Source organism: Diadema antillarum, unplaced genomic scaffold, assembly GCF_040938485.1.
Source record: "Diadema antillarum isolate AM-2024a unplaced genomic scaffold, OU_Dant_1.0 scf00000127, whole genome shotgun sequence".
Classification (NCBI taxonomy): Eukaryota; Metazoa; Echinodermata; class Echinoidea; order Diadematoida; family Diadematidae; genus Diadema; species Diadema antillarum.
In genome coordinates, this window is record NW_027271016.1 from 2,269,703 (window position 1) to 2,285,669 (window position 15,967).

The 15,967-nt window shown below is 40.9% G+C and overlaps 1 protein-coding gene across 1 annotated transcript; it reads right to left on the minus strand.

The window, feature by feature from the left end:
- Positions 1–1,839: 1,839 nt before the first annotated feature.
- On the minus strand, positions 1,840–3,054 carry LOC139720346 (neuromedin-U receptor 2-like). The gene has a single exon (XM_071631709.1). The coding sequence runs from the start codon at positions 3,052–3,054 to the stop codon at positions 1,840–1,842; it is 1,215 nt and encodes a 404-aa protein (XP_071487810.1).
- Between the last annotated feature and the right edge of the window lie 12,913 nt (positions 3,055–15,967).

The following is a 15,967-nucleotide window of genomic DNA, read 5'->3' on the forward strand; positions in this document are numbered from 1 at the left end:
TTGTCAATGGATAGAGAAACGTCCGGCATGAGAGAAGCGAGAGCCAGCGTATATATGTCGTAAATGATCGGTCTCAAACGTGACCACGAAACTCCACTCCAAGTGGGTTTTTTCTTCTCCTTTTGAATAAGATATTAAAACAGAGAGGTTCCGCCTTGTTTAGTTTTTATTTCTCACTCAAATCAATGGCACACACATCCAGAGCGAACAGGCTTCGTAAATCCTTTTCCTTCGACCATGTGCAAATTTCCAGTGCTCTCCCTCTTTCGCCGGAATTTCACCGCACAACATCGTCATTCCACGAGTACTCGATGTGGAAAGCGTCGCTAGAAGTTTGTACAATTCTGTGAAGAGATGCGGAATGGTGGGGTTTTTTTTCGCTCAGGGTTGTCCGAAGTGAAACACCACTGTGCGTCAACACATACATGCTGCGGAGTCCACGCGTTGACTCGACAGAGGTTCCTTATTCGATTTTTGTTTGAAGGGACACATAACAATATTAATGTAATTACTTAGTAATCTGTTTAGGTGAAATCTCAGCGCGTTACATTATTATCGGGCATTTTAATTCATCTCATACACAACTATATATCTGGAGTGAACCGTGATTACAGGGTATCATTTCTTTGGTATCGGTCTTCAGTGTCAACAGTAGACTTTTCTTTCTAGGTAGAAAATAAAGTGAAGTGCAACATGAACAGTAGACGCCTAGAAAACTGCAAGAGGGGCAATTCGAATCACAACGCAATTCTGCTTCTCCGAAGTGTTTTCCATTCTCCACCCTAATTGACCGCTTTTCCCATGCATATTTGCCCGCTCTGTTTTCCAAATATTTGACAAGGGCGCCTCTTCCCCGTCAATCTACCTTCGCCACTAGACGACCACCTGCGATCGAAAATGCATATCCTTTCTTCTTTTCTACCCCCCCCCCCCCCATCCATGTTTTCCCCAATGCTAAATGCGCGAGAAAAGAACCAGCTACGTTGTCTCTTCCTCTTCCCTGGACCTATGGACCTGTTGATTTTATTCCCGGATCGATGGCCCTCCGACCTTACTGCCCAATATGAGACCGAAACGATGATGGCTCTGAGATTGAGGGAATTCCGTTTGTGATGATGTGCCCGGGGCGGGGATTACAAAATGCGTCTCTTCTCCCGATGTCTTATTATGTCCGTGCAAGACACACGTCAAGGGTTTGTCCACTGTGGTTGGACTGATTGCATTACACCTTCGCTGGATTCTTAAGTAAAACATTCACCTTTGATATTTGTGGTCATTAGTTGATTTCTTCGCACCTTGTTGTTCACGATAATAAAAATGCCCGGAGAAATGATTCTTGATGGGGTGGTTTAACATTTTATACATGATTCAGATTTTTGCCTCTTTATTTCTATATTTGGCATAAATGATGGTTACTTAATCTCTTGGCATTAATCCTAGTATCAGACGCCTAGAAATCATCCATTCCGTCCGTCACGTGATGTCTGCAAAATCACTTCCTGAGCAAACCTCTCAACATTCTCATCTCGTGTGCGTATTGATAATATTATTAGTTTGACGACCTCCCAAAACATGAAGTTTCGTGTCACATTATGACAGTACATTTTGATAGTTTGTATCCATGACAATGCACAGTACGTTATCATCCGCATAGATTACATTGAAAATGACGTCACACAATAGGGTTTGTATCATTCTCTCGCCCTGATGGCAATAGATCCAAATAGGAACTTTCTGCGGAAGAAGGAGAGATCCGACATTCCCTTGACAACAGTAGAAGAATCGGCGAGGCGAAACACGCTGGCAACAGGGAGTTAATCGCGCTGTGCTACCAGTGATCTATCTCGTCGACCTCTCGTATTCAAACCTAGTGCTCGCATTGTTTGTGTACTTTGATTTTCTGTCACTCGATGCTTCCCCGTTTACGTTCATGTATCCAGGAATACAGCACAGGAATGTATCGCGGAACGCGTGTCGATAACGGTCGCTCATGATATTATAGATAATGGGATTAACCGCTGAATTGGTGTACATCATGATTCGCGCCGTGTTGACGAGTACCCACGTGATGTTTGCCGGAAGCATGTACTGGTAGATGTCGAAGAGGTTGAGCAGACGAAACGGTGTTATACAGATTATGTACACGGTAATTGTAACAATGAGCATGCGCACAACCTGTTTCTTCATTCGCGTAGAGGAACTCCCGGCCGACCCACGCAGAGACGAAGTCTTGGTAAGGCGCTGTAGCTGGAGCACTATCAAGGTATAGAGAACCATTGTGACAGGTATGACCATAAGAAGAAGGAACTGGTCCACTGTCAACGAGAATCGGAAACGATCGCAAGGCTTATGTGCCCTCGGTAGGCAGTACGAACATTCTACTTTAGTCCTGGGATATTCCTCGTATTTGGTTATATTCGTTTCGGGCCAGATCAGAGTGATTGTGTATAGATTACTAAATACGAGGGTCGGAATTTTGTAGAGGGAAGTGAAGAGCCATATCAGGCCACAAACCAATATGGCGCGAGGTCTCGTGCTCAACTGCTTGAACTTGTGTGGCCAACATATGGCGACGTAGCGCTCCAGCGTTACCAAGATTACAGTCAGTCCCGACACAATGATACCGACGTCCGTTCCAAACATCGAAAACTTGCAGTAAGGGAGGCTGATGTTCTTGTAGTCTGCGAACACGGGGCTCGACGCGTAGAGAATCCAGAATTGCGGCACGGCCGAGAGGAAGAAGAGCAGATCCGCGATGGCAAGGTTGATCAGGTAGTGATTGGTCACCGTTCGCATGGTCTTGATTCGGAAGAAGACCACGATCACGGACGTGTTGCCGATGACGCCGATGATGAATATGATCGGCATGGCTACCGTGACGAGGAGCTTGTCGACATAGGAGTAGATGTAGAGCTGCAGGACCTCCAGGGTGATCGTTTGCACGAACTGTGGCTGATCGTCCATCGCCCCCAGAGTGCTATTTGCGATTTCATCGCTGGTAAGGGCATCCTCGATCAGGGCCGAGGAGCTTGGAGAAGGACTGGTCCAATTCATTGTTCCATCTGTTCCCGTCTCCTTCAGATATCTGTGAAAATATTGGAGAGCAAGAAAGAGAAATGACAATAAAGACCAAATCCTGTATTGTTCCTGTATTGCCACAGACGCATTGCTATCTTTTTTTGCTGTTGTTGTTTCTGTGCTTAGACGTATTCATTCTATAATTTTTTCTTAAATAGAACACTGCAGTTTCAATTAATACAAAAGATAAACGACAGAACCAAGCATCGTTTTCGCACTTTCTATGTGATGTGATAGCATCGTGCGAAGCTGTGAAAGAAGTCAAGACTTAAGATTACTGCACGTTGTTGCTGACGTCATGTTCTGTCATTTGAAAAGTAATGGAAGGTGGTATAATATGATGGCAACAGTCTGAAGTTTCCATTGACTATATTCAAGTCTTGATCGATCATGACTATTTGTACCAGCTGAAATTCACCATAAGGCTAAATCCTTGATTGGCCAATGACAGGTCATACCTAAAAATTCGGTGGTTATTAGTGCCTATCAACTTGATTCTAGTTGGTCCTTTCTGGGTAAGTGACATATTAAAATGGGAGCTAATAATCTTATTTTGAAGGCAACTTTTTTTTTTCATTTACCACATATTTATTCAGTAGGAAGTCCCAAAGTTGTCTTGGATATTATGCGGGAGCTCAATCAAATATCAGCCTATTACGTCAGCAACTTTTCCCTCACATCAATGTTAAGGATTTTGTTTGTACCGAAGTGCAATTCGTGGAAAATTTAAACGTAAATCATTGTAATAATCCTAAATTGACATTCTTTCCCAACAAATGAAGCTTGATCTTGACGATAATTCACGGTTGATTTTTCTTTTTCAATACGTTATGTCTTGTGAATGTACACATAAGTACTCAAGGACAAGACATCTAATATAGAAGCTTTCTCGTCATGGCTACAAGGACACCGTTGCTGGAATCAAAATTAGCTTGTGAAGTATCTCGAAGGTAATTCAGTCCTTCCAATAACAACCCAGAGACGTATCGCTGTAATGTAACGGATGAAGAAGAGGCCACGTCTCTTTCGTGACCCTCTACCTGGACCGCGGCGGTAGCAAACCACTACCCCTCACCGCTCTTTAAGGTCCATTAAGTAATGAAACCCTATCAGAAAATCGTTTAGAGGTTGGCGAGTGTTCGACGCTTGGAGTAACCACTGGAATATTCAATGGAGATTGTGTATTGGACAACATCTCTGCCGAGAAACCTCTTGGACGATCAAAAGATGCTTTTAAAAAAAGCCCAGGCCCTTGAAAATTTCCGCACTGAAAGGTGCGGAACCTCCTTCGTTGTTCACATCTTGGGCCTCGCCACCGCCAGAATTCGATTATCATGCATGTATGCATGTTCGATACACTCATGCGCAGTAACCACTTAAGACCTACTGTAAGTTACGTGTCCTCGATGGCCAGCACGTGCTTAGAAAACTGGACCAACTGTCCTCTGTTGTCCGTATTGTCCACATAACTGTCTGTATATTGTGTAGTTGCGTGACATTGATTCTTCACAATGTAAACAGCAGAACGTTTATTTTTCTGCATTGACCGCCCTCTAAAAATATTGGGGCGCTTCATTGTGCACACATTACTGCGTTTCCCTTTGCGAGGAACGCTCAAAACAATCTTGAAATTGAGAGGAAATGCAAATGGTTACATCTATGTGAAGATATTCATATCCGTCTGAATATCTTCAATAGCGATATCCTATTTCCATTGAAACAGGGAAGCAAGAAGAAATATATCATGGCAAGAAATCAATAAGTGTTGCTTAAATGTTGATGTCCAACCAAAATGGCAGAAAATGGAAGTTAACTTTGTTCCTTCAGGGGCTAATCAAAAAAGAGCTAACTGTATTATGAAACAACGAAAAGATATTTCCAGTGCCTGGAAGACAAATAAATCTAATCACTGAAAATACAGACACAAACACATTTCAATCAACGATAACCCAATAACGTTCCTTAAGCATAGTATTGATTTTCCAATTTCCCTAATAGATATAAAATTTACTATGATATTACAACAGTTCTGTTTATTGTGTATGTCTGTCGACGAAGTTATCATTCTTCTTGACACACCAGTATAAACTTGGATAGGTCGATATACTACAGTAACCTCGTATCGTTCAAAAAAGAGAACTACTAATGGACGAATCTGTTTTCTCTGTTATTGTTCCTGTCACTTTATATGTCATAAACCACTTATACTAACAGGCAATGTTCGTACGTCTACGGAACTTCAAGTGTGTTCGCTGGAAAGTGAACATCAGGACGACTGAGCAGTTGTCATTGTAAGGTGATATGCATCTCTGGAATTTGCGGCTTAAAAAACAGCCGTCTCAGACTTTTATTCCTATTGTTTTGTTTTCTTTTCCAACGGAAATGCGAATTGGACTGAAAATACGATTAGTCTCATGGGTGAACGGTTTTTCGTTTGCGACAAAAAGGGAGACCTGTACAGGTTGACCTGAGAATCTTGTCTGAAAGGCAAAAGACTACGTTCAGGAAATGCGGGAAGGGGATAATGATGATGATGATAATAATGATAATAATAATAACAACAACAATAATAATAACAATAATAATGAGGATGATAATAATAATAATGATAATGATAATAATAACAATTTGGTTTCTTAATTGAGGGTAGCCTCTTCAGTGTTGCCACTACTCTACCAGTGGGGGCCCAGCCATTATTATTGCCCTAGCGTTGCCAGGTATCCATTTATAGGCCTACACCTGGGTTGAGGGGACATGATGGGTAAAAGACATCTTGTCCAAGGAGGTAAGCACTGAGCTGGATTCGAACTCGGGTCCTTCGATTGGGAGTCCGGAGTCTTATCCACTATGCCACAGCACCTCCTGGGATATCGGCCAGACATTATTTTGATATAAAGGCGCAGTAGGATGAACTGAGAGAGACAAATAATATGTTTGAGGCTGTTGTTTTAGAACTTAACTCGATCACCAGCACACGATCGCACAATCCTCCCCAAAGGACCACGTTGCATTGACAGAAATGACCTAGCCTGTTTCAATGTGACTGTATGTAACCCACTATTTTCTCCAGTATTCGGAGGAGACGGAGTTACGATTGACCTATTAAAGTGTCTACACTGATGGTACGTAAAGTGCTATTAATCTTTCGGATTGTAATACTTCCAATGCCAGACGAAATGCCAAAATTAATGTCAGGACACCGAACAAATATTCAAATACGCACTCACAAACGAACACACATACTCACACACACACCTACACACACAAACACACACACTCATATACGCATAGGCATACACGTAGTCAACATTAATGTCATTCTCCGACTTTGAAAGTAAGTTGACGTGATACTGCATTCCTCTCCTGAATGTAACTACTGTCCAGCGTGCCTTCAACAAATCTCCCTTCCTTGCAAGGTACATTTCAGACGCCACAAGTACTATGTGAACGGTCATTTATACATGTAAACAAAAACAAACATCACTGACAGAATGTTGCCTAACAACAACAGAAGAATTCGACTGTTGCTTTGACATGATTTCATTTCATTTATTTATTTCAGCACGGCACATGATTCAGCCATACGGCTGTTCTTCTTCGTGTCCGTACATCATGAATTAAAAATGACATACTTATTTCAAAACATATACACATGTAGGCCTACATGAAACATAAAACATACAACATACAATTAGATGAAACAAATCAGAGCAAAATTAAAAAAAAGAAGATTATTAACAACTAAATGAATTATGTTAAAGAATGATAATGGTATCTTCTATTGCCTTTTGGTTCTCGCTCCCTGTCTCCCTGTCTCCCTCTCTCTTTCATTTTCTGTCATTTTCTCTTGATATTCTTAGTTCACTCTGGGATATGCCAGTAATTGTTAGTTCATAAGGTTATAACTTATCCGTGGGGTGTTGCTTTTAATAGCGGGTATGCGTGAGAATACCAAAGGTAAGCTGCGTTGGTAAAGTAGTACATCTTTCATTAGAAGTATCATCATTCGGTGATGCTGATGGCTCGCAAAACTGCGATCCCTAGTCTATCTCAACGCAGATAAGACAAATATATCGCGTGTGTCCTTAATAGGCAATATCACGCCCTAATGGCCTTGACAACTGGAATTAGCGGTGAACGAGTGACCTCAAACAGATGAAAACCAGTAGTAATTCCTCACCGGACACTTTAGTCATTGGTATGTATACGCCAGCGCTAAATTTCCGAAATCGATTCTCTCTCGTAGCTACGGCACGCACGGTTTGAAATCAATATCAGCTGTAGAAAGCAATGACGGTGTCCGCGTAGATGACCGTACGCGCGTCATCTGTTGTTTTCCTGGTTTTGCTTGTTTGTTTTTTTCTTGGACAAAAGTATGGATCCCCTCATTAAAGTGACCAGTCATGCATGTACAATGTCGTGATTATTGTTTGACTTCATCCTCATCTTTTTCTTCTACTTTTTTTCGAATGCTTATTATACGTTGTAGTCTTAAATTTTGTTTCTTGCATGTAAGATGCCCTGGAGTACACTACTTTCACTGACGGATGGTATAGCGCACAAGTCATATACTAAGTGCAATGAACTCAGCAATTTTACAGGTAGGAACTATTCACACGCTCATATATGAATATATATGCTAAATACATGTATACAATTATAGATGAGAATATGCACATATAAATATACATAAACATACATAATAATAAATGTGTTTGTGTGTGTGAAAATGTGTATATGTTTTTCGAACATTATTGGCCACGTTTTGTCCTAACAAATGCTTGTCAACCTGTCTATCATAGAACTGGATGCATTGCTTTGAGCATGATGGCCATACCAGAACTTCTTGTATGGCTGTGATTCCAGGGGCGCCAGTCTTTTCAGTGTGCATTGAGAACAATTACACTTTAAACAGCTCATGGAGCCGATGGTCGTGATTATACCAATACAGATGGAGAAAACGTATGGGAAAACAAAAAGAAAAGACATAGCTATGAGTCTCCGCTGGTGCAGATTGCAATAGGTGACAGACATCGCTAATGCTGAATGCGCACGATGTCGAGCATTATTCTAGCTCATCGTCTTTCGCACGGAGCCAGGGGAGATGAACATCTTGCCTGCGGTCGTCGCTTCTCAATATCCGCCAAAAATACCGGGTCGTTGATCAAACACAGCCATCCGTATCGCGACGGGCAGTTTGAACCAAATTCCGTGAAATGGAAGAAGGGGAGGGAATTTCCTCTGTTGTCTTAAGGGAGTTATAAAGCTCTGGTCACTGTAATATCAATACATCAGCTTCTTTAATCAAATTACAGATATCACGAAGACAGCGCTTATAGCTGATTTATTTTTTTTCCCTGTAGTCTAAACTGTCAGCCAGTGGTGCAAATAGGCTGTTAAAACGCACTATAATCCTATTTGCCATTGTAAACGGACATTATCAAAAAGTGCTTACGCAATATTTGACACAATGTTGTTGTTGTTGTTGTTTTGTTGTTGTTGTTTTTTGTTGGTAAATGAGCAAAAACTGATGAACTACCATGAATAAGAATCCTCATCGATGTCATTACACCATCATCAGTTACCACTTCGTGGACCGAGCGTGTCATGGTCAGCCATCGAGGTTCAACCAGTGTCCTAGAAATAATGGCAGGTGACAATTTACCGTGACTAAAAGTTTTTGCCAACCGTCAGAATCATGGCGTGTATATAAGAAAATGAATCTCTGGGGGCGTGGAAGTGGTAAAAACGTGTTCTGGCTAGGAGGAGCAAAATCATTACCATCGTCTGTAAGAGATCGCTTCAATAATCCGCGATGATGATACGCAGAACGCATCTGTCGGACTTTTGCATCAACGAGCCAACACATTGCCAACACATCCCGAAGAACAATATCGCTTGACTACAGAAACACTGCGTCATCATATTAGTGTACCAGGAACCGATCAAAAACGCCGCACACGTTGGAGAATTGTGGGTGTTGTGAGAGGACTGTAGAATCATGGAGACCACACTCTGGACTCTTGAAGTAGATAATATCGTGATTTTCATTTCTACCCGGTGTGCGTGCGACTATTTGACAACGTGTTGCAGTCACGTCCCTCGCAAAGTCGGAGCATTAATAATGGCAAGGTCCTGAGGGAGAGCCGTGCTGGCACTGAAGAAGGTACCCTGTATAGCTGATACTGTTCACTTTATTATCATAAGAATGACTTCCTTGACTGACCTTTATTGTTCACGACATGCATTGTGTATACTAAAAAAACAAAGTAAAAAGGAAACGGAGGCCCCACCACACCGTGGTCAAAAAAAAATCGTTGGTGTATGGGAACAAACACCAACAAGTTAATAACAAAATCTGGTCGATAATCGAAGAGTAGCGCTGTTTCCAGCAATATAGGCCATCAACGTTGCGAAGAATTGCTTTTCTAACTCTCCATCATAGTTTTGTTTTTGTTTCTCTCTTTCAACGGATTTGGAAGTCGTTTCGTCTAACTTTTTCAAAGTAAAGGGATTAGTTTTGAGCCTGGTGAAGTTCCCACGTCAGACTTCGATGAATCATCTTACTGTTCGGCATGTGATTGACATTCAAGTACCTGTGATGCTGTGGTTATCGCAAGAAATATTCATCCGCTGACTTCGGGTGGCATGGTCGTGGTACGCTCACAGTGGCATTTGCTGAAAGGACAACTACTCCGATCTCTGACAAGGAACTAATACGCGTTTTTATTCGAGAGATGTTTAATGTTGAGCGATGTTATCTTTTTAACGAATGAGGAATAGGATAAGGAGAAGACACGCAAACCACTAGGATCGCTTTTTCGATACACGAAAATAACCTTGCGTTCGAAAAGTGCAGAGTCGAGCAATACCCCCAATTATGAAATTAAAAAAAAAAAGAAAATCCTCAAGAATTACATCTAGCTGGCACTGACGAAACGTGCAAAGTCTGTGTTTACAGCATCAGAGTGTCAAAGTTTCCATGTTTGGTCTTGCTGGGTCCACAGAGTAGTAACATTTATGGTCAACTTCTTACAAAACGAGCAGGTGGCATCGGCATTCATCTATCTTTTATCAAAGTAAAAAAAAAAACTTCTCATCTACACTACATGAAAATCAAATGCACGAGATAATCTACTACTTACGAGCATTTTCACCTGCGTCATTACAAAAAAAAAAAAAGCAAAACTCATCGTCGGTAAAAATTTAATGCGTTTGATTAGGCGAAGGCTGTCGGAGTCTGAAGCTCTCACCATAAGCCGGGGGCCTCGGCGAGGGCCAATTGACCAATCAACTCGCATGGCTGTAGACCTAGATTTAGCCCCATGTCTATAGAGAAAAATCCTTATGTGCTGTTTAAAAAAAAAAATCTGCAGCTAAAGACTGAATAATTAGTGGAGGATTAATGAGCAGCTCGAGTAGCGTTAAGAAGAAGCCTTCTAGGATTTGGCTCGCAAAGAGGTCGACTCAAGGAACGGCGCCGGTCCGCTTCCGAGCATGTCGTCTGCGAAATGCCGCGCGCTCTCAATTTCTTCATTAGTTTAAGTGTGATGAGCTTCTGTTCGTCGACTCTTGGATGGGATATCGTTGCCTTCGTTGTTTGCTTGTAATTCATCAGCTGCCGCGCGTCGAGCAAAACACCCGTTTGATTCCTGTCGAATCTGTCACTCTCTAATGTAAGGTATTCGTGACTGCAATTAATTGCCTTCTTCAAAATCCCCTTCCTTACCCATCAGTATACGCTCGGACTTTTAACTTTCTCAGTTTATCATTTGTTTGTTTGTACCTCTTTTTTTTCTTGTTCGTTATATCTCTCTTTCTCTCCACCCCCCCCCCTGTCGCACGTGACTCTGCAATGCATCATCACACAATCGTTATTTTATTGTTTTTCCGAGAAAAGGGGGAAAAAGATTTTGTTGTCTTCTTTAACATTATGTTCTCTTTCATAAACTGACTACCACGATTTCCCCAGAAAATGAACTCATCGCTGTGTAATCTACTAAAAAAAAATAGATAACAAAATTAATACATGGTGACTTTGATTAAATCCAACTGGAATCGGGAATATGTGTTTTGGTTTATGTCCTTATTTGTTTTTTCGTTTGTTGTTTGTTTCTTTGATAGGTCTCCTGACGGTCCTATCGTTTTTGTACTGATGAAATTTCCGTTTGTCGACAATTTTCATTTTGTTGTGTGTTTTCGAATTTGTTTCACATTAAAACAAATATTTGATTTTATAGGTTTAATTATTCAGTAGCAGTCATTAGCAGAAAGTCAATACAATTTCTTGTAACTTCCTGTTTCTATTTCAACAATGTAAAAAAAAAATCGAGTATTCGTGAAATAAATAGGGGAATACATATGCACTTTTTAGTAAACATACTTAGCAAAATTGTACGGGAGAAAGAGATAAGTACTTATATTCTGATACAAGAACACTGCTCAAAAAAATGAAGACCACAAAATGTCACTCTTGACAATGAAACTTCATTGATGTGAGTTTCTCGGACCAACTTCTGTGCATATACAGTAGGACTGTAATCAACACTGAAACTTTTCTTGCTTCAGTTTACAAACGAACAGGTGACGAGGAACATTGCCTGCAAGTGTATTCCTTTCTAAGCAAATACTGATGAATTACTAGCTGTATTTTCATGGTCTGTGAATTATTTTCAACATTTGCTAATAAACTACCAGTCATGAAGAAGCCCAGAGAGAAATTGACTTTTTATTTTTGCATCTTGCGTGATGTTCATACTCCATTTTAAGACCGCGTGGGTATGAAACATAAACACACGTCACTCACGAGTCATGACAATGGTATTCTCTAGATCGCAATGTGTATCCTGTTGGCTCAGAATCCTCTCACTCGATTGTGACTCAAACTCGCTTCCAAGAAAAACATCTCAGCTCTAATGCTCCCTACATGAGAAATTCCCAACAACAGTACCCCAAAAAAGGCAGCCTGAAGCTCTTGTGCGAGAGGACATGACTTCTAAAATCACATGATGTGTACGTCTGATGTGACGCTTTATTGGATTCGCTTGTTCACGTTGATGAATTCACCTTACCAGTTGTCTACTGCACGACTCATGTGGGACAATATAGGCAAATCACTGCTAGTAGGAAATTGAAACAAGCATTGACCGCAAAGTTCACCATCCACGGCAAACCAAGCGAAGCATGATTCTTTTTTTTTTTCATGATGTCTTCTATTTGCGAGCTAGAGTGCTTTTATCGGAGGTGTTGCAGGGGGGCCTGCCTAAATTGAAGCAAATAAACCGCCCTTCGTAACCTCTTCTCCAGACTTTGAGCCAATGTAAATCCACATTTACTCATAAAAACGACTGCGCAAAATGTTATCTCTCAAGCAAGCAACACTTCCTTCAGGGTTATGAATGCTCACAGTAAGGCTACCACACATTCCATTCAAGAATGCCGCATAAATGGATAAATGACAAAGAGTCTTGGATTCGGACTAGCCAGGAAATGAGTGTATTTGCTGATAGCTATCCATGCAGCAGTCCTTCCCAGCTGCAGATTGCTCCAAATATGGCAGGAATCGATTCCTCCTGCTGCAGTCACAGCGTCATTCGAACGTAGCATCAATTTCTTCCCTCTCTGTCGCTGTTGGTTTTAGCGTGGGTAGTGACGAAACGACCCGTCATCAAAACTGCACCACTTTCTTGAAATGAAAAGCCCTAAGTACAAAACAGGGCAAGCCAACCTTCCACAAAGTCTGTGCAAAGTATTCTGTTTAACATGGACCACTCTATAGAAGCGAAGTTCTTTTGTAGACCCTACTCGGTTACAATTTAAAAACTCTACAGTACTGTATAAGGGTAATATTTCGCGGTGTTCAGACAACGCGCTTTCAGGAAATAAACCAAAGCACAAAACAAAAGAAAGATTGGGTGCCTTTAACCAGCTAATAGGAAATCAAACTGCTATCAGTCATGTTTCTAAAGGTAAGCAAGATTGCGAATAAGTGAAATTCATGTCGATAATCACCACAGGAACAAGATCAATGATGACTGATTTAAGCCTTGTACCTTAGGTAAAGGACTCTTTCAGGATCAAATGGAAAACTATCATGATAAGTGGGTCAACCTGTTGAATTGTAGCATTCATCGCACTTTTGAGATTATTTTTCTCACATAATGCAGCTTATCACACGTCTTCTTTGCCACCGAGAGTTTCATATCTACCGTAGACGTGACACTGTTCCCACAGTGTATCAATCATCATTAACACGAATCGATGGATCTGTGCGCTGTGTCTGCGGTACCGATTTCAGGCTTCTTTTGAAAAACGAAAAAAGAATCATCATGATTATTCTTAATTGCTATTTCGTCTTTGCGCAGAATAAAGCAAACTCATTGCAGTACAGTGATACCGCAGATTAGAAATGAATCGTTCACGCCGTGTGTAGTTTAAATTGGATCGGGTTTGAGAGGTTGTTGTCAAAATGTCGTAACCAACCTGCGAATTATGGTGAACCGACTCACCTTTTTTTTTCATTTTCCCCTTTTTTTTCATGAAATTGACAGGCTTGTGGCAGCAACATCACGGGTTGAAACTAAAAGAAATCATACGCCATGTCATAATCTGAAATACGATATTATTGACAGTTATCAGGTCGGCTGGAAATCTACCTCAATAATTTGAATGCGGAATATTGATTTTAACTCCTCTGCTTCGGTTCAGTTAGGCAGAATAAAAGAATGGCTCTATGTACTGTGAACATCTGAAAGTGCAGAAACACATACATTGTACAACTATCTTCTATTGTCAAATAAGTACTAAAAAAAATCGTAATTACGGCCCGGTAGAATCTGCAGTACTTGGTATTCGAAACAAGTGTGCATCCATGCTCGAGAAGAGAGTTTCCAGTTGAGCAAACTTCCAGTCTTTCAAAAAGCTTTGAGAAATCAGTGGATGTCATCCTGAGGGTTGGACGGTTCACATTTTTACTGACATTTCAGACAAAAAAATATTATTAATAGTTAACTTCGAATTTCCTCATTAAAAAATGTGAAGCAAGCTGATTGTGGTTGATGTCATTTAAGTGATGCATTCTGCACATGCTACGATGACAGTATTCATCCGCCATATTTGCAATTTTGGGAATTGAACAACATAATATGGGCGAAAACTGTCGTCACCAGTAACATATAGAATAAAAATCATATTTGAAAACGTATAATGCCCTTGCTAAGTTATCGTATACATGTATAAATATTAATGCATTGTGGATAAAGATAAAAATATCGACGCTAAACATAATTCCTCGCTTCTCAGACGGGAGACTTAGCGCCGACCAAAAAGTGGTATATTTTTATCCAAAATATGCTAGACATAGAACTGTGGCCGAAAGTAAGCTAAAGCAAGATGAGGAATTTTATTGTTGCATTGCTTCGATCAGAAACTGTCGAGACTATAGGGATAGGACGTTACAAACACGGCATTCGTGCCTATCGCAGTTCGTCGGAAGGACATTGACACTCAGCTATCATCATTCTCCCGACGGTCCCCTGTGAATAATTTACGTCACTTAATACATTTTTTTTTAATGAATGCACGATGAAACACGAACACACGAATCTCAAGCTCTGCCCCCCCCCCCCCCCCCCACTCTCCTTCTCCTCTCCAACACACACGCACATGCTCACGATCATTATCATCATCTATGTTGTCACCAAGCTACCGCATTTTACCTGCCACCCTGAAAGTTTGATGCCGGCATATTTAAGTAAATCTTGGGAAACAGAATTAAAATATTGACGTTGGCGAAACATGATCTCCACCGCGAGTGGAGGGTGGCAAATTCGAACCCTTGGTGTCGCGGTCCCAACGGTAAACAGCAGAAAGCGGGTCGGTGCACTGAATGCCGTGCCACTTCAAGACAGCTTTCTCTCGCCCGGCGCCTCCCCGTAGGAAATCAATAAACTTACGATGACAATGTGTATCGATCGTCCAGTCGTTCACTGCCAAGTGGTCCACCTTCACTTTGGAGCGACCGCCTCAAGCACGCCCTCTGGGGCTGGAATCTCTCTCTCTCTCTCTCTCTCTCTCTCTCTCTCCCTCTTGCTCTCTGTTTCTCCCTCACTCGCTCTTTCTGTCTTTCTCTCTCTTTTTCTTCTCTGTTTATTCCCGTCTCTTTCGTTTGTTGGAACGTACACTGTAGATCTTTTTTTTTCGCTTCATCTGTACTCGTTGCCTCTCTTTCTATAATATACGTACACTTTTGTAAACTACACACACATGCACACACCCACACACACACATATATGATATATATACATAGATATATATATGTATGTGTGTGTGTGTGTTGTGTGTGTGAGTATTTTAGATAATATATACAATACGTATGTATGTATGTATATTTGTATATGGTATCTTTGCAGTCCACACGCTATGAAAAACATTAAAAATAAATACGATATCTAACCTGTGAAGGTATTATTAAGAGAATCTACTCTTCAAAGAAGAGGTCGTGGCACTTAAAACATTTAAAAAAGACATTTAAAAAGTGAACGTTTGAGGCTAATCCTTTATTATCCACTATAATGAAATTTCAAACAGATATCATACTAGCAATATTTGCACACTCTTGTATGTTAATGTTGGGTATGCTAGCATAAACCTGACGTCTTGTTTACTTTCGCTAATTCACCCGATGTAGAGTCTATTTTACATCGTAAACGCTGATGGATATCTTAAAAATCGCTTCACATTTCTTACGATCTCATTGGCTAACAAGGACCAGCAGTATCTAGAAACGAAACGCATTAAGATCAGAATATCCAATTTGGTAGGACTGACTTCGTAGTTTCTTCCTAAGGTCATATTCTTCGCCGCAGTGTTAATCATAGGAGTGCTCAGT